This window comes from Felis catus, chromosome A1, assembly GCF_018350175.1.
Source record: "Felis catus isolate Fca126 chromosome A1, F.catus_Fca126_mat1.0, whole genome shotgun sequence".
NCBI classification, from domain to species: Eukaryota; Metazoa; Chordata; class Mammalia; order Carnivora; family Felidae; genus Felis; species Felis catus.
Window position 1 is genome coordinate 90,850,102 of NC_058368.1, and position 19,275 is coordinate 90,869,376.

At 53.4% G+C, this 19,275-nt stretch overlaps 1 protein-coding gene across 1 annotated transcript in view; it reads left to right on the plus strand.

The window, feature by feature from the left end:
- Positions 1-2,141: 2,141 nt before the first annotated feature.
- The window catches only part of ADAMTS2 (ADAM metallopeptidase with thrombospondin type 1 motif 2), a 245,145-nt gene continuing 228,011 nt past the window's right edge, over positions 2,142-19,275 (plus strand). Inside the window, exons 1-2 of the mRNA XM_023254116.2 lie at positions 2,142-2,405; positions 3,412-3,806. Of these exons, the coding sequence (XP_023109884.2) occupies positions 2,273-2,405; positions 3,412-3,806 (528 nt within the window). The 5' untranslated portion in view covers positions 2,142-2,272. The remainder of the gene's footprint in view (positions 2,406-3,411; positions 3,807-19,275) is intronic.

The window sequence follows — 19,275 nt, forward strand, 5'->3', positions numbered from 1 at the left end:
AATTTGACAATATTTTTTTTTGGGGGGGGGCTTGATTTTATTTATTTTTGGCAGTTATCTTTGCATTATGGTAAGATGTTGGCCTTTCCATTTATAGTGGTGATTTAAAGTATCCTTTAAAACCTTAAGTACAAGTACGTGGTTAAGTACTGTACGAAGAAATAACTGTGGGGATGGTGGGGGGATTATGGTAACAATAATAGACCTGGCAGAGAAGTGACTGAGACAGTAGAACATGACCCTTGAAGTAGGTGAGGCTGCTGGTTGGGTCTTATCCGTCTTTTGAGGAGGAGGAAAACACAGATAACCACAGGAGGAATGAGTGGAAGAGTGTCATGAGTTTCAAGACAGCACCTAGATAGACACCGGTCTGGGCTGCCCAGCTCCCTCAACCTTCGGGATTCAACCCATGCCACTTCTTGCAGGAAGTCCTCCAAGATGCCTGGCTCTGAAGCCATCTCTCTTCCCATACACTGATCACCATCCACTTTCTCTGGAACCAGGTATGTCATCAGAGATGACAAAAGTGGATGCCTGCTGGGGTGGGGGAAGAAGACCTGTAGTGAACTGCAGGGCAGATGCTCCATTTCATGGTTGATAAGCAGAAATGCAGGCCCGGTGTGGCCACACTTTCCAATTTCTCAAGAAAAACTGAAATCTAAATTCTTATGTGAAATTTCACTATTTTTAGCATTGACAACAAATGTTCACTATGTCTGGGGGCTGGATCCTGTCTTGGGCACCCTCAGGCAACACAGAGGGAAGATTCCAGGTGAAGATGGCCATCAAGCTGCAGAGCCCTCACACCCAGATCCTGAAGATGACGGAACCGAGGATGCAAAATCACAGCTAGAACAAGTTGTGCAAGTCATGTGTTTCTCCATAAGACCGGGCCCTCCTGGCCGGCAGGAGGGCCCTGAGTCATCAGACCCTGCCTGACCAAGGCCAGCCCCAAAGCCCTGACCACATTGGTCTGGGGCAGGTGAATGAGAAAACCCAAAAGGTGTCCACCATCCAGGGAAGTGAGGCAGAAGTCTGGGCTCACATAGCAGAGATGTCCCCAAAGAGACATGCCTAGGAGGGGGTTTCCAGGTGGGACCTAGGGAGGGAAGGTCACTGTGCTGGGGGACAGCAGGCCTGGTAGGAGAGTGACTTCAGGCAGTGGGAGCACTGTACTGGAGAGGTGGGGATTCTACCTGGGGATGGGCTTTGACAAACTTGCTCCAGAATGGAGAGGGATGCCTCGGGTGCTGAGTTGGAAAGGGTGGGTAGAGTGTAGAGAGGCTATTTTAGGCAGGCCTGGGAGTGCAAAGGCCAAAGGCCAGGAGGCTGGTGGAGGCGGAGCAAATGAGGGCAGCAACCTGACTGAGCTCTGGGAGGCAGGCACAGGCTTGGGTGGAGAAGGCTGTATTCAGAGGTTGCAACAGAGGGTTGAGGAGGCAGAGAGGGACAGGAACTTCAGGCAGAGAGGAGTTGGGGTCTAAGAAACCTTGCATCTCTCCGTAAGGGTAAAAGTTTATATTTGGGATAGCCCCTGCAGTGCACGCACCCTCCTATTGAAAGCATCTTCCAGCCTCTGGTGTTTCCATCTCAAGCCTCCCCAACCCCGTCCCATTCCTACGCCCGGTCCTGCCCCAGGGCTCCCAGAGAGTGTGAGGCGGCCCTTTGAGCCCCAAGGCTGACGGGCGGGACCCGGGCGCCCCAAGGACTCTCTGGGTGGAGATGCTCGGGCGGGAGCCGCTCCTCCGAGGTTGGGCGCCGCTCCTCCGAGGTTGTGCGCCGCGAGGGCGCGGGGCGCGTCCGATGGTGGCCGGTGGCGGGGCTCCCCCCACCCCACCCCCCCCGCCCGGCCCGGCCAGCCGCGCTTCTCTGCCGCCGCCTCGGGGCGTCTCTGCTTCGCTACGAGCCGGGAACCGCCGCGGCGGCGGCGCGAGGAGGGGAGCGGGCGGCGGCGGCGGCGGTGGCGGCGGCGGCGGCGGCGGCCGCGCCAAGAAGCGCCGGGTCACCGCAGGCTGAGGCGCCCGCCGTCCCCGCCCTCCCCCTCGCTCGCCTTCTCCTCCCTCCCGCCTCCCTCGCTCACTCGCTCCTTCCCTCTCCCCGCCTCCCCTCCGCGCTCCCCCGCCCTCCCCTCCGCGCCTCGCCTCCTCCGCCCCGCGCCCTGCGGTGCTGCAGCTGCGGGCGGCTCCAGCTGCCCCCAGATGTGGGCTGGGCGGCGCGCGGGGAACTTTCGCGCCGGCAGCGAGTGCGGGGCCCCGGCTGCGGTCCGGCTGCCATGGATCCGCCGGCGGGAGCCGCTCACCGCCTGCTCTGCCCCGCGCTGCTGCTGCTGCTGCTGCTGCCGCCGCTCCTGCTGCCGCCGCCGCCCGCGGACGCCCGGCTCGCCGCCGCCGCCGCCGACCCCCCAGGTAGGTGCGGCCGGGCCCCCGAGCTCCACGACCCCGGTCGGCCGGGCCCCGCCCCGCGTGCCCCGCCGCCCCCTCCCCAGGCGTCGTCCAGCCCGACTTGGGCAAACTCTGCGCACCCCGCCCGGGGCCAAGTTGGCCAACTTCGGGGCCGGGTTGGTCGCGCAGGGGGCGCCCCGCGGCGCACCGGAGCGCCTCGGGCCGGGGGGAGCCTCGGAGCGTTCGCGGCTCCCGAGACGCGGAGCGTGGAGATGGAGGACCGGGAAAGCCCCGCGGCAGAGAGCGCAGCGCTAGCCCCAGCGGGTCCTGGGGAGCCAGGGCGAGGCTGCTCCGGGGCTCGCGTCCGGGGACGCTCGGGAGGAGCCGGGTGCTGAGCTCGCCGCCTTGGGCCCTGAGGACTGATGGGGCTCCCTGGAGGGAATCCCTGAAGATCCGAGGGACCCTGCTCCACCCCTCCCTGCCCTCGGGCGCGCGGGGAGGGGGGCCAGCGTTGGTCCAACCGAGAGCTGGACACGGAGGACAGGCCGCGCGTGCCGAGGGGAGCCGAGTCCTCGCCGCTCCGGAGGCAAGCGGTGAGGGCGCCCGGGCGGCGGGGACCGCGGAGGGGTAGAGGCGCACGGGTAGGGGGCCAACCGGCAACGGCTTCGGAGCAGCCCCATGTCCTGCCAAGGACGGTAGGTTCAAGGGACCGGGAACAGTCTGACGGGGCCATCCCCAGGGGAACTGTGAGGAGCTCGCGGAGCCCCAACCCGGAACCGGGCATGGGGCAGAGCTCTTGGCTGGCAGGGTCCCAGAGGGGGACGGCCTGGGGGCGGCGGGGCTCCGGAGTGATGTCCCTGTTAACGCCCCTTCCCAGTTGGAAGAAGGCCGGGGAGGTGAAGGTTAGTTTCTGGGGGTTGTTTGGCAGAATGCCCTTCCCTGTTCGCAGTGGTGGCGGCGGCGGGGTTGTGGAGGGATGCGGGGTTTCGCGGCGAGGCTCTGGCGGGTCTGACGCCCCTTCCCGTTGCAGGAGGGCCCCTGGGGCACGGAGCGGAGCGCATCCTGGCGGTGCCGGTGCGCACTGACGCCCAGGGCCGCTTGGTGTCCCACGTGGTGTCGGCGGCGTCTGCCCAGGCTGGGGTACGCGCCCGCAGGGCCGCCCCTGACCAGACCCCGGGCTTACCTGGAGGCAACGAGGAGGACCCCGGCGGCCGCCTCTTCTACAATGTCACAGTTTTCGGCCGAGACCTGCACCTGCGGCTGCGGCCCAATGCCCGCCTCGTGGCGCCCGGGGCCACGGTGGAGTGGCAAAGCGAGTCGGGCGCCACCCGCGTGGAGCCCCTGCTCGGGACGTGCCTCTATGTCGGAGACGTGGCGGGCCTGGCTGAAGCCTCCTCCGTGGCGCTCAGCAACTGCGACGGGCTCGTGAGTACTCACTTCTCTCGCTCCTTTCTGTCCAAGGCCCTTGCCTGGGAATTGGAGGCTGGTTACCTGTGAGTCCAAGGCCTGCACTGAGGACCTCCTCTGTACCCCTGTGTGCAGGGACCACGGGGCACTGACTGAAGTGGTTGGCGGGAAAGCAAGTTATTTTGACCGGCCCGAGAGCGGGTGATTTAGGCAGTGGGTCAGGGTCTCTAAAGCTCTGATCAAGCAGAAGAGTGTGGTGTCCCTTATGCGTGCTGGGCCCCAGGTCTTCCTATCGTAGCCAAGTGTGTGTACATCTCTGGGAGTGTGTGAATCTGCACATGTGTCTTGGAATGTTGGTGTGCACTCGCGTCTGGGTACCTGTGCACCTGCGTGAATATGTGTCTTGTGCGTGAGCGTATCTGTAGGTTTCTGCTCATTTGGGTGTCAGGGTATCTGTGCATCCCCGTGCATTTGAGAATGTGGGGTATGTGTGCAAGGGGGCACGTGGGTTGGCGGTCAGTCTGCTTGCTTCTGTGCTACCCAGGGAGCGGGGAGTGGTGCTGAAATGCCCGGTTATTCCTCTGCCCCCTGGCTGACCGGGAGCCACTGATTTTTATGCTGTGGTTTCCTGTTGAACTCCAGCTGGTAATTTGAAAAGTCGGTTTTCTCTCTCTATTTTGAGCCAAGGGGAGCATTTGGAAATACAGGCTCTGGTGCCCACGGGTAGCCTCTGAAGGACAGGAGAGAGGCCCAGTCCCCTCCTGGGACTTTTTGGGCCACCCAGTGCGACTGGAGCCCTGGGAAGTTTTCCTGTTTTCAGGGGCCCCAGAGGGACCATGGCTTGGCATCAGGGGGCCTCAGAGGAAGCCTGGATCGATGCTCAGGGAGGAGGCTGACATTGGCGGTGCTCTGTCCGGCCGCCCCGGGGCCTGGCACGGGCAGAAGCCACTGCAGTTTTCTATTTTGGATTGGGTGTGCGGTGGTCAGGCTGGCGGTGCTGGCCAGACATCTGAAGCCGCCCACCGTGGCTTCTGCTGTAAGTGCTGCTCAGGACACTCCCGTTCTGAGCAAGTGGCCGCCCTCCCAGTGCTGCTGGCCCCCAAGTCCCCCTGTCCTCAGGCTCGTCCTGCCTGCCTGCAGAGCCAGCAATGACACCAGTGCCCCACAACCGCTGGTGTTCTTTTTATGGAGACACAGGAAATGTCACTTGTTGCTTCGGAAAATCACTGCCTTTGGCTGGATTTCATTAGAACCCAGGCATATTGCAAACAACTATAAATGTCCTTGGAGGAATTGGGTTATCCTGGTGCGGCCCTTTGTATGTCCGAGGACGTCCCGGGCCTCGTAGGTGTGTCTCATTTCGTGCTGCAGGTGAATTTCCTAAATCAAAGGAAATCGGTGCTGGGGACTCCAGGGGTTGGGGGAGTTGACATGGATGCAGTCTGTAGGTGGGCCAGCTCCTGTGTACTGATTAATTCCTGAAGGACAGCACTTCAGGGAGTCTGTGTCACTATATCACTCATTCGTCTGTCATTTGGTGATTCATTTGTTTAGCCAGAACCTCCTAGTGTGTTTGTCCACTGTGCCAGTCAGAGGTGTTCCTCGCCCGGTGCCCACCTGGGTTGAGGGGCTGAGCAGTACCCCGTCCCTGCCTTTGACAGTGATCTCCTGGGGGCTATTTGAAGAAAGAGTTGCCAATAGGCAAAGGTGCATGTTGGCAATCTCAGAAGAGGGAAGAAGACGTGCAGAGGTACCAGGTATGCGTTGGCCGGGTCAGGACAGACATGGTGAGTGAGATGTCACATGTACTGGACACACGCCTGCACACGTACAAGATGGAGCAGGAAAGAGTTGGACTTGGAAGACTGGCTGGGCCTTGCCTCAGGGGCCTTGAATACTGTCAGTGAAAAATGGCCTTGAGATAGTGGGGCATCAATTTTAGTTCTTTAAATTTCTTTGTTTTTCTTTTTTTTCTTCTATTCTTTCTTCCTTCCTTCCTTCCTTCTTTCCTTCCTTCCTTCCTTCGGCCTAGAGACGGTAGGGCATCAATATTAGTTTTTTACTATTTTTCTTTTTTCTGTTCTCTTCCCCTTCCTTCCTTCCTTCCTTCCTCCCTCCCTCCCTCCCTCCCTCCCTCCCTTCCTTCCTTCTTTCCTTCCTTCCTTCCTTCCTTCAGCCTAGAGACGGTAGGGCATCAATATTAGTTTTTTACTATTTTTCTTTTTTCTTTTCTTTTCCCCTTCCTTCCTTCCTTCCTTCCTTCCTTCCTTCCTTCCTTCCTTCCTTTTCCTTCCTTCCTTCCTTCCTTCCTTCCTTCTTTCCTTCCTTCCTCCCTCCCTCCCTTCCTCCCTCCCTCCTTTCCTTCTTTCCTTCCCTCCTTCCTTTTGTTTTGGCATGTGTGCCTCTTCTCATTTTATAACAATTAATTCCTTAACCTTTGAAGCCTCTCTGCATCAGTGATATAGGCCTGGGGCTTTATACATCATGCAAAGCCGTGGTCTCCACAGCTGTCCTGCAGGGGAGGGATCCTCATCCCTGGTTTGCAGATAGGCAGGGAGGCTCTAGGAGGATGAGCCACTTGCTCAAGACCACATAGGTAGGATTCTGGCCTGGTTCCCTCCAGCTACTTTTGCCACAGCGCTCCCAAGACACTGAGATAGGCAATACCTGTGCATCCCCTCCCAATGGGCCTTATATGGATAAATGCATCTCACTCACCCAGAAACCCAGGCCCTTAACCCCCGTACCACACAGGCCACCTTTCTCCTCAGCTTTTGCTCTTCCTTCATAGATAACACAACACACGAAGCAGGTATGTCAGGCTGTGGTGTGTGTGCAAATCCCCAGGGACCTGGTTAAAATGCAGGTTCATCACATCTGTGGTGGGGCCTGAAGTTCTGCATTTCTCATAAGCTCTGAGGCTAATGCTCCTGGGCCTCGGCTTGCCCTTTGAGAAGCCAGGCTCAATAGCCCCCTTTCTGCAAGAGAGTTCTGCAGATTGTACTACACGTTGCCTCTAGCAAATGGGGTTCAGCTGACAAACTGGTGTGGGCAGTGCTGTACCTTGCATTTAGCTTGTGAGATTCAGGGAGTCCATCGGGATCTCTGAGAAGTTCTGTAATGAAGAAGTCTTCTCAGGACTCCTTGGTGGCTCTGTCGGTTAAGTGTCCGGCTCTTGATCTCAGGTCAGGTCTTGATCTCAGGGTTGTGATTTCAAACCCTGAGTTGGACTCCATGCTGGGCGTGGAGCCTACTTAAAAAAAAAAAAAAAAGGAAATGTCTTGTGCTCTGTGTAATCCATCATGTTCTACGCAGATGGGACCATGGAACCCCTTCTTTGCAGAACATTTGGAACTAGTCTTCCTAGAAGACGTGAAGAGAAACCACAGAGCAGGGTCCCAGCGGGCAGCTGTGGTCTTAGAGCTTACATTTAGATGGGACATGCCTTTCCCAAGAGCCACAAGCCCTTTCAGGCCTAATGTCCTGCTCCTGGCCAGGGACACACAGTTGCTCATCTACTTGCCTGGCCCTGAGTTTGTTTCTCTGCTTTAAAGGAAGGCACAGTGGCAGTAGCTTTGTTTTCTGTGGACAGGAGTCTCCTAATCGAGGGGATTCTTAATTCACCATATTTGTCAGGATCTTTTCAGTTACAAGTGACAGCTTAAGTTAAATTAGTTTAAACAAACAAAAAAAGGGAAGTTATTAGCTCACAGAATGGTAAATCTTCAGGCATGGCTGAATCCAGGTGCACTTGTCTCCTGTCTCTGTCTTCTATGTGTTAGCTTTGTTGTCAGGTGCAGTTCTTCTGTGGTGCCCCCGTCTTTCCAGGGGCCCAGCAGTGCCTGACTGACATCTTTTTCTGATTATTTCTGGCTGAGTCCTGGGTATGACTCTGGCTAGCCTGGAGTCTAATGCTCTTGGGAGAACCCCAGAAATGGAGACCGGAAGAGGTGCTGTTTCCTCAGTTACCATGAGATTGGGATTCTGGGCCTGCCAAGATGTAGATCTTTCTGGAGTCAGGTAGAGGTGCAGACTCAAGAGATGCCACATGAAGACATGCTTTGTAAGGCATGCCGGGCACTTTATTTCCAGAGAGGCTGGGAAATGTAGAGTTTCCAGGTTGTCTTTTTTTTTTTTTTTTTTACAGCCACTAGACAGAAATTGTTCATGATATGCACAGGGAAAGGGTAAAGTTTGTCTTTTCACAATGCATAAGAAAATTACGCTTAATGAAGGATTCTTGCATGTCGCGTTGCTATAGTTTTCTACTACCTCTCGGGCCACGTGATAGGTATGCTAATTTCACATCATTCTTATATGCTCATCAAAAACCCAATAAGGGGCACCTGGTGTCTCAGTCAGTTAAACGTCCGACTCTTTATTTTGGCCCAGGTCATGACTTCAAGGTTGTGAGATCGAGTCCCCTGTCAGGTTCTGTGCTGAGAGTGGAGCCTGCTTAAGATTTTTTTTCTCTCTCTCTCTCCCTCTGCCCCGCTCCCCTCCTCAAAAATACAGCAACAACAACGAGAAGGCTGTTGGCATAAAAATAATAGTAACTCGTAGTTTTTTGTGCCTCTACTATGTGCCAGGCTCCCTGCTGAGCACCTGATATCACCCTGTTCAATCCTCGCACTATCCTGTGGTCTATCCCTGATATCCCCATTCTACAGATGAATGAACTGAACCTCCAAATGCTGAAACCTTGCTTCTGATTCAAAGACGACGCCAACTACATTTTATTGCCTTTTTTTTTTGCATGCCAACAAAAAAGAATAAAAAGGAAGAAATGCATTTCTTGAAAACAGTCCTTACCTTTCCTGTTTTGACTCTTGGAGACCTTCTCAGTCAGGGGCGTTGCCTGTTGTTTGTGGGAGCAGGGAGCAGTCCTGGTGGCTGACACACTGCTCACCCGCTCCAGCCTGCAGCCCCTGGCAGGTTGCCTCAGTCTTCACAGCTGGGTGATGGCAGCGGGGACTCCAGTAGGACCGAAGCACCCCGCGCCACCTCTGCCTCCCACCTCAGTGCAGCTCTGGGGACCTCTCTGGCCAGATAGGGCCTGACAGGGCCAGTGGGTGGAAGTCTTCATGGGCTAGGCAGTGGGAAGGGTCTGGTCTCTGAGGTCTGGTCCCATCCTGAGGTCTGACCAGGGGGGCAGTGTATATCCTAATGTGGGAGCTCAGTATGAGTCCCCATGATTCTGCTAGGCAGAGCCCTCATCATATGGCCAAGGTTGAGAGAAGCCCAAGGACTTCTGCCTGGTGGGCTGGGGCTCCTGGCCAGGATGGCAGCCTGGCCAGGAGCCAACTCTGTCCAGTCTTTTTTTTTTTTTTTTTTTTACATTTATTTATTTTTGAGAGAGGGAGAGAATGCACACATGTGTGTGTGAGCATGGGGGTGGGGCAGAGAGAGGGGGATGGAGGGTTTGAAGTGGGTTCCATGCTGTCAGCACAGAGCCCGATGTGGGGCTCGAACCCACGAACTGTGAGATCGCGACCTGAGCGGAAGTGGGACGCTTCACCGACTGAGCCACCCGGGCGCCCCTGTCCAGTCTTTTTACGTGTCACCAAGGTCTACAGAGAAAAGTCATTTGCTGGCTCAAGGGACCAAGATGAGTTTCATTCCAGCTGGCTCAGATGCTAGGGTCGGGCAGGCAGGTGTGGCAGGCTCGGGCTGTGGGGCTGGGGTGAGGGTGCCTAGGACTTGCAGCTGTCCCTTGTAAGGTCTTCCTCCCTCCCACCCTACCTTGGCACTGCCTGGTGGGGGAGGGCAGTGAGAAGATCTCAGGAACACCACAGAGGGGCTGTGGGACATTCCAAGTTCCCTGGGTCTTGGGGTTCCTCAGGTCAGAACAGCAGAGGCACCTGTTTGGCCCCTGCTCTTGGCAATCTACACAGCTGTCCCAGAGTAGTCTCAACCTCCTCCATGGCTTCTTGGCTCCTTGTTGTTTTAAGATTCATTCAGTTTACATGACAGAAAACTGACTTACAATGAATGAAATAAACAAGGGAGGTCATGGGCCCAATTATCTATGGGGTCCTGAGGAATTCAGGCATGGCTGGATCCAGGGGCTCAGGGCTTGTTTCAGCACATGCTCTCTGCCTTTCAGTTTTGTCACTCTTTGTGTTTATCTCAACATGGCCTTCCCCATGTGGGGGCCACCGGCAACCCCTGCTTAATTTGTCTTCTTCCACAGTGGCAATCAGAAATGGAGAGCAGTTCTTTCTGGGTGGTTTCTGCTAGCATTCTGGAGAGGGCTCTGATAGGGCCCATTTTTATTTTTATTTTTTATTTTTTTTAATATATGAAATTTATTGTCAGATTGGTTTCCATACAACACCCAGTGCTCATCCCAAAAGATGCCCTCTTCAATACCCATCACCTATCCTCCCCTCCCTCCCATCCCCCATCAACCCTCAGTTTGTTCTCAGTTTTTAAGAGTCTCTTATGCTTTGGCTCTCTCCCACTCTAACCTCTTTGTTTGTTTGTTTTTTTCCCTTCCCCTCCCCCATGGGTTTCTGTTAAGTTTCTCAGGATCCACCAAAGAGTGAAAGCATATGGTATCTGTCTTTCTCTGTATGGCTTATTTCACTTAGCATCACACTCTCCAGTTCCATCCATGTTGCTACAAAGGGCCATATTTCGTTCTTTCTCATTGCCACGTAGTACTCCATTGTGTATATAAACCACAATTGCTTTATTCATTCATCAGTTGATGGACATTTAGGCTCTTTCCATAATTTGGCTATTGTTGAAAGTGCTGCTATCAACATTGGGGTACAAGTGGCCCTATGCATCAGTACTCCTGTATCCCTTGGGTAAATTCCTAGCAGTGCTACTTCTGGGTCATAAGGTAGGTCTATTTTTAATTTTTTGAGGAACCTCCACACTGTTTTCCAGAGTGGCTGCACCAGTTTGCATTCCCACCAACAGTGCAAGAGGGTTCCCATTTCTCCACATCCCCTCCAGCATCTATAGTGTCCTGATTTGTTCACTTTGGCCACTCTGACTGGCGTGAGGTGATACCTGAGTGTGGTTTTGATTTGTATTTCCCTGATGAGGAGCGACGTTGAGCATCTTTTCATGTGCCTGTTGGCCATCCGGATGTCTTCTTTAGAGAAGTGTCTATTCATGTTTTCTGTGATAGGGCCCATTTTTAAACTGATCGCTATGATGTAGGCCTGGCCTGAGTCTCTTGCTCACCTTTGGGATTGAAAGTGAGGGTCAGATCCCCAAGCTCTGGAGTGGGTTGGCGTTTTATGTAAAAGCAAGAGGAGGGTGAATGTGCCAGGCGGATGAAAACAGTTGCTACCACACATTCCACCCGGACTCCAGGTCCCAGAGTCCAGCCCAGGTCTCTTCCTGGGCTCCAGACTTGCCTGCGCAGCTGCCTCCAGGGCTCCTTCTCTGGTTGACCCCAGCCTTCTGAAATGGAATGCACTCTCCATTCTCTTCCAGACCCCACCCTTTCTTGGGTGGGAATCCCAGGATCACCCCTCTCCTCCCTGTGCATGACCCCAAATCCAGCCAGCCACCATCTTAGACATCTCTGGACTTCATTCCAGTGCCCACCTCTCCACCATGCCTGACTCTATGCCCCGTCTTTTGTGCCTGTGTTCCTCAGCTGCTGCTGAATGGTCTCTCCCCAGAAACTCTTGCCTCACACAGCAGCCAGACTGATTTTATAAACCACATATTAAATCATGTCACTCCTTTGTTCAAGATCTTTCAATGATTTTTATTGCCCTTAAAAAAAAAAACCCGGAAAAACATCCAAACCCACTGGCCTGGCATTCAAGGCCCCCTATGACCTGGCCCAGTGGCTTCCAGGTTCGTCTGTCATTGTGTCCCCCTCATGCCTGTGCCCCAGTCACACTGATCTTTTATTTCCTCCAACTCTGACACTCCCAGCTCAGGGCCTTTGCATAGGCTGTGTGCCTGGACCACTCTTATCCCTTCATCTTTACTTGGCTCAGTCTGTAGGTCTCAGCCAAGTGGCATTTCATACAGGAAGCCATCCTAGACATTCGCATGCCATGTTACACCCTGTGCTTCTTAGTAACCTGTACCATAGGTAATGTGTATCTGGCTATGTCTGGGCTATGTAGGGCCCAGCTGTGAAATCAGAGTTCCTGAAGCCTATGTAGGAAAGGGCTGGGGACTTGCCCTTGAGACCCCGTACCCTTCCCTTCTGCGCCCCGCCCCCCAATGCCCAGGGCTGGCCTGCCTCTCCTTATCTGCTCTCTTGCCAATCCCAGAATGTCCACCTTCAGTGGGGCAGACCACTGAGAATGGCTGACAGCTCTGCCTCCTTTCCCACAGGAAAGCACTTGTACACACATGTGGTATTACAGGTTTCTTGCCCCCACTTTGGGGTTCATGAAACCTGAGTTCGAAACCACTGGTCTAAATCAAACTAAGTAGGGGAGGGAAGTTCCCCCCCCCCCAAACCCACCCCAGGCCTGTATGGGGAAGTGTTAGGTGGGGGTGAGGAGATATCAGGCTGGGCTCTGGCAAGCCACCTTGCAAGCCTGGGCAAATCCTCCCACCATGAGAGCCATCAGTTGGTCCAGATGGAAAGTGGGGGTTGGAGTTAACCATTTCTAGGACCCTTCCAGGGCAACTCCAGGTGTCTTAGGGGCCAGGTGGGGAACAGACAGACACACGTGAGGGAACAGAGTTGGAGGATGGAGAGGCGGGGATCCCCGCGGACCCAAGCCCCACCTCCCTTGAGAGATTGTTGCCTCTGGTGAGTGTGGGCTCTTTGCTGCGGAATCCTCTATTGTTACTTCAGAGAAACTATGTTTCTGAATCTGTTGATATCATGTGGGCAAACAAGTCCAGTGTGAAGACTGACAGGTCCCCTGACAGGGCCTCCAGAGGCAGGTGTGGAAGCACTGGGAGATGTGCTAGCAACAGGATCATTAGATGGGCCAAGGTTCCCTGCCAGCAGGGGCTGGGGAACCTGCTGAGAACCCAGCTTCACTTCATCACAGCTGTCCCACATACCCTTCCAGGACAACCACAACCTTCTGGCTGACCTCCCCACCACTTCTCACTGGGAAGAATTTGGTGGAAGGGAAGGAGCTTCCTAGGGGCTCTTCTCTGCCTGGGCTGGGTAGGAACATGCACTGACCTGTGGCTGCCATGATGGAGGCTTACTTGTCAGGAGTTTGTGTTCAAGGTGGCAGATCAGCAGCTGTGACCCCACCCCACCACCCCATTTCTTCGTGGTGGCCCCTCAGAATGAGAGACAGACTCATCTGTCTTTATTGAATAAGGCACCCAAAGGCGGGGGCGCCTGGGGAGCTCAGTCGGTTAAGCGTCAGACTTCAGCTCAGGTCACGATCTCGTGTCCAACTTTGGCGCAGGTGATGCTCTTGCAGTTCATGGGTTCAAGCCCCGTGTCAGGCTCTGTGCTGACACCTGGGAGTCTGGAACCTGGTTTGGATTCTGTGCCTCCCTCTCTTTCTGCCCTCCCTCGCTCACACTCTGTCTCTCTCAAAAATAAATAAACATTAAAAAAAAAAATAAGGCATCCAAAGGCACCTAGAGTAGTCAAAATCATAGACAGGAGAGTGCTGGTTGCCAGGGGCTGGGGGGAGGAGGGGAGAGGAGTTATTATAGTTACGGTTTCAGTTCTACAAGGAAAAAAAGAATTATAGAGATGGATAGTGGTGACGGTTGCACAACATTAAGAATGCATTTACTAGCACACTAAGAACTACACAAAGAATGGTTAAGATGGTAAATTTTATGTTGTGTGTATTTTACCACGTGAAAAAGGGCATCTGAGGACTCATGGGATTCAGTAGGTAGTTCAGGGTTGGAGTGGTGCCCCTTGAATCCCACTCACCCAGTTTTCCTCCCCTGTGTGACTCTTTCCCCTGGAGGACCAGTGGCTGCGGCTGTCCCCACACCCCTCACATCCCCAGGGACAGGCTGGGGAAAGAGAAGCTGTCTAGTTTTTGGAGGTTCCTGCCAGTCTTGAGCTTCACTCTGATTGGCTGGGATTAGGTCACGGGACTTTTCTATAGCCAATCACTGTGACCCAGGAATGCCATGTGCTGATTGGCTCTGGCTGAGTCATATGCCGCAGCCACGGCTTCGAACAGCCCCGGGAGAGCGCCGGGAGCTGCGACCACCCGTGACTGTGGGGTAGCGGCTTCCCGCCTGTGTCACTCTTCTGCCGGCTGAGGGCCCCGCTGCCCGCGCTGTCCCTCAAGAAAAGGCAGCGGATCAGTGTCTATACCGGCTACCTTTCCTGGAACATGTACCCTATCACTGCGGTCGTCCTGTGAGCTCGCCATTGCTGTCCCCCTTTGACAGATGAGGAAACTGAGGCTCTGGTGAGTTACTCGGATCTGTGGGCTCTCCCAGTGTGGTGTCGCCTCTTTCCATGGAATCCTCTAGGGTAAAGGACATAGTGGATTGGTCGGTCACCGATCTCCGAGCCTGAGCTCTGGGAGGCCAGCTCTTTCTGAGTCATCCTCTGTCACCTTGACACCCCCTGCCCTGACTCTGTGGCCATGTGTGTTTCTGGCACTGGTTGTGGAGTGTAATGGTGCCATCCATTTATGTGTTGTCAGGCTTCAGGCTCTTTCTGCCCCATGGCCAGCCTTGGCTGCCTGTCCCCTTGTGCCCCCAGCCCTTAGTGAGTGAAGAGTGATGCTGAGGGTCAGCTGGAAGGTGGGGAAGGCCAGATCCTCACCTAGGCCTGCTGTGAGCACCATGAGTGCCATAGCCAGGGTGAGCACTCACTGAGGAGGTCATTTGCTCTGAGACACAGGGACACCTCCCATGGCCTGGAGTGTCCACCTAGCACTGAGGCTGGCTTTACTGTGCAGTGGCCTCAGCTGTGGTCTGGGCCTCCCCGTTCTGGTCTCTGAGATCCATAGGGGCAAATGCACGTGGGGTCCTTCCTGGGACCTTGGGTCTGTACTGGCAGGCAGACACATCCTTCATTACCCTCACTGCCCTCCTCTGCTTGGGCAGCCTGGGGGAACGTATGTGCATGTTTGTGCGCCTCTGCATGGCAATGTGTGTGTGTATGTGGAAAGGTGTGAGTGTGTGTGCATGTGCATGCATATCTGTGTGAGTGTGATGTGAAGATGGATGTGCATGTAAGTGTGTGTGTGTCCACGCATGGGAGCGTATGCATTGGAGTGAGCATGAGTGTGAGCATGTGCGTGGGTGTGAATGTGCATGTTTGTGTCTGTGTGTAGGTGTATATATGTCCCCATTTGAGTGAGCATGTGCATTCAAGTGTGAGTGTGTATCATGGTCGTGTGTGTTCTTGGCAGGGGCTTCCTTCAAGGGGAGGGGATTGAGAGGGAGTAGAGGTACTGAGGGGAGGGGGAGACCCCAGCCCTCTGAATCTTGGGACCACCTTGGATCCCCCTTCCCCCACTGGCAGGCGCTCTGGAATGGGAGGGCCCAGGTAGGAGCCTCTTGCTTTGCTGCTTATGTTTCATATTAAATGTCAACTGTCCACCGGGTCTGCGGTGCTGCCATTAATATGGAGAAGTTATTACAGAGCCTGGAGCTGGCTCCTCGGGCTCATCCATGAATTTCAATTACCTTGCACATCTACTCTAGGCCTGTGGAGTGGGGTGCACAGCTTCTCCTTGGAGGCAGAGGAAACCCTGGCATCCAGGACCCAGGCCCAGATAGTGCAGGGAGCCTAGGCAGGCTCTGCGCTGCCCCACCTTGCCCTGCAGGTTTCAAGCGAGCACGGACTTGGTGTGGCCCAGAGGCTGCCGTGTCACACGGTCATCTCTGTCCCACATAACTGGGCAGCCAGGACAAAGGCTAAAATGCCACTAAACCTCATTTCCTTGGCTTGCAAAGGAGGGGAACCTATCCACACCCGCCTTGCTGGGCATTGGAAGGATGCGTGGGTGCACAGCAAGCCCTTAGCCCAGGCCTAGGGCTTGGGAAATTTATGCATTTCATCAGATCGAAGGTGCCATCAATCATAGGGCACACCAAGTAAGAGCAGACACTCCTGATAAAACTGCGCCGTGCTGCCTTAACTTCGGTCCTAAGAGGCATAGATAGGCACCAGCCACCCTGCCCCTAGTTGCTCCAAAGAGTGGGCCACTTCTCCCTTCTCACTCGCTTTGCTTACTTAGCATGTGACTGCCTTCTTCATTTTGGGGTGTCTTCTTCTCCTTGGTAAAGTGTGGGGTTGCAGTCATTCCTCCAGGGACATTCCTCACTGATGCCAAAGCTACACACTTCCTTGTCTCGGTGATTCTGCACATGCTATAAATGTTTGCCATTGTGGTGTGGTTTTTCGAGGACATTTTGGGTGGCAAGGATCTCCACACAAGAAGAGCTGCCCCTACACCCAATTCAAGTGAAGTAATAGCAATATGAGTGAAACACCATGGGCAGGCGGGTGCATGCCAGCCAACACCAGCCACTGCATGGTTGCTGCCGACTGCTGGTGGTGAGAAGATCCGTTGATTTCCTCCCCAGTTCAGAGGTGGTAAATGCGAAAAATGTGCGTCTAGAGTCCTGGGCATGCAGTTTTTATTGTTGTTGTTGCTAGTATTATTATTATGTTACAAACGATTTCAGGGCACTGTCTGAGAGCTGGCACGCAACTCTCAGGCCAAGAAGCAGAGCAGCGGCTGACACAGGGCCATTCACGCCAGAGGGACTAGCCCTTGCTAGCTCTGTGAGCAGAATATTCAAGGATTCATCTTTGAACCTGGATATTTCTCCTCTGAAAGCAGGGATTGTGACTCCATGGCAAATAAGGTGTATTTCTGTTCCATGCAAGATTTGTCTAAGTCTCAGGCGTGGCCAGTGTGATTGGGAACAGAGCTTCTGTAGGTACGATGAAAAGTGGCTCAAGCGTGGTGAACATGAATGTATATAAAAAAACACACATCAATGTTTTTTTAATGGATGACGCCACATACCGTCTCCCGTCACTTGCAAACGAAATGTCGGGTTGATCGATATCACAGATAAATTCTGTTTTTCTGTCACTCTGTTCTTCAACCTGTACTAAACTGTGTTTATCATTAGAGCCTTTAAGCTGTGATGTCTGAAGTATTAGCTACTTTATAGCTACACTGTCCACCACGGTAGCTATGAGCCAGCTGAGCTATGAGCTGGGTGAGGCTTTTGACTATTTGAAATGTGACTGGTCTGAAGTGAGTGTGTGAAGTGAGTGCCTAAGTGTAAAATACTCAGTATTCAAAGACTTACTACAAAAAAAATATATAAGATATTTCATGATTATCTAGAAGTATTGATCATAGGTTAAAATGTTAATCTTTTGGATATACCGGATAAAGTAAGAAATATTGCTGAAATTAATTTCACCTTTTTTTTTTTCCCCTCAACGTGGCTCCATGTGAAGTTCTCATTACATTTCTGTTGGACGGTGCTGATTTGAGACATCTGGCTGGATACCTCCCGTTTTGCTGTTACTCTTTTGCAAAATTTTCTTGGCTGGTCACATCTGTTTATTCTTTCAATTGAATTTTAGAATTGTTTTGTCAGGTTAAAAACATCCCTTGCGAATTTGATTGACATTAAATTAAACCTAGAAACCAATTAAAGGAGGAATTGACATAATTTACAGCATTTACCAGGAACATGGTGTATTTTTCAATCGATTTAATTCTGCTTTGATGTTACTCAGTCAAGTATTATACATTTTTTATATGGGTCACCCATTGTTTTAAATCACGGTCATTTCAAGGATTTTTTTCCTTTTTGCTATTTATTGAATCATTTCCATCTATCGTTGGTGTACAGGAAGGTTATTGATTTTTATATAATTATCTTTTATCAAGCTGCTTGATTGAACTCATTAATTCTAATATATCTTTGTGGATTCCCTTGGGTTTTCTAGGTATACAGTTGTACTGTCTGTAAACGATGATAATTTTGGAGTCTCATTTCCAATCTGCACTATCTAGAACCTTCAGAGTAACGTTAAGTAACAGCAGTGGCTTTGTGCATCCGCGTCTGTGCCTGGCTCTGATGGGAACGCCCCTGGCATTTCTCTGCTTAATAAAATATAATGCTTGCTCGTGGACTAAGATGGATTTTGTGTGAAGGCAATATCCTCTGAATTCTAGTTTTCTGAGGTCCTATTTTTATCAGCAAAGGAGCTGAAATCTAGATAAAATGTGTCTAATACCTCACACACCACCCCCACCCCACCCCAAGCCAGAGAGGCGTTATACAATTCCCAGGGGGCTGTCTTTTCTGAGGACCTGGGACTCAGGGCTGCTGGCCACACAGGTGGCTTCTGGGACTGGAACCAGTTCTCAGAAAGCCTATGAGTGGGGGAATTGCCACCTCAACAGGCCACGTTCTCCTTCTCTCAGTGGTGTCTCTCCCAACCTTCACTGTTTCCCAGGCAGACCTCCTGAGTCTTACAGAAGATGGTAGTTGTTGGTACCTGCCCACAGAGGCCCCCACTGGCTCCCACTGGTACTTTTATTCCCACATGCCTCTAGAAAGTCTTTTCTCAAAGACCATCACCACCCCCCCGCCCCCCCGCTGCCTTCGAGGAAATCTATGGCCTGTTGTGTAGAGAATAAAATTGTTTTCCCTTGTGTTGTCTGTCTGTCTGCCCACAGATGGGCAGCTCTGAACAGTGTCTGTGCTGAGGCCCTGCCCTGTGAGATTCTGATTTGTTGGATATAGGTAGGACTTAGAGGTCTGCATTTCTCAACATGGGAGGATCTTATTCACAGCTAGTGGGCACCCACTGACCTAGAGGAAGGTCAGGAGTTGTGAGATTAAACAGAACCAGGTTCGGGGCTGGCTCGCTACTTGCTGGCCTGTGACCCTCAGTTTCCCCAGTTGGCATGCTACCTACCTTGGAGGGCTGGTGTCTTTGAGGAAGTGAAGGGGAACAAGCTGGTTGACCCCAGTCCAAAAAGCTTGGGATCCAAAATCGTTGGGAGGATTGGGGTGGAAGGAGAGGATGTCCAAGAGGGACAACCAGGCCTTCAGGTGGCTTGGGAGCACAGAAGCTGCCTCTGAGGTGTCAGCTCCTGACCCTCTGTTCCACCTGGTCCTTCACCTGGAAATTCAGAGCAAGGCACATGGAGGGAAGCCCTCTGGCATGACTGTCCCTGAGGCTGGCTGTCCACACAGTGGGCAGGTAGAACGCAGTTGGCCGTGGGCACTGATCCTGCAGGCCCTGGTGGGCAGAGTAGGGGCAGGGTGCGGTCTTCTATGGTACCCCTCAATGCCACCAGCCAGACCCTAGGCCTTGTGACGCTCCCCCCTTGGCTCTGCTGGCTGACCGCTGGCTGCTGGTGTGAGCTCACTAACCCCGGCCTTAGGTCTGGGCATCCCTGGTGTTTAGGTGTATTGTAGCCTAGAGTGGCTGGTCTGAGACCTGCACACAAAGTGAGCAGAGGTCCCAGGCCGGGGCTCAGCTTAGTTGAGAGAGAGAAAGCTTGTGTTTCCTGAGCAGTCCCCAAATGCCACAATAACTGTCACAGGG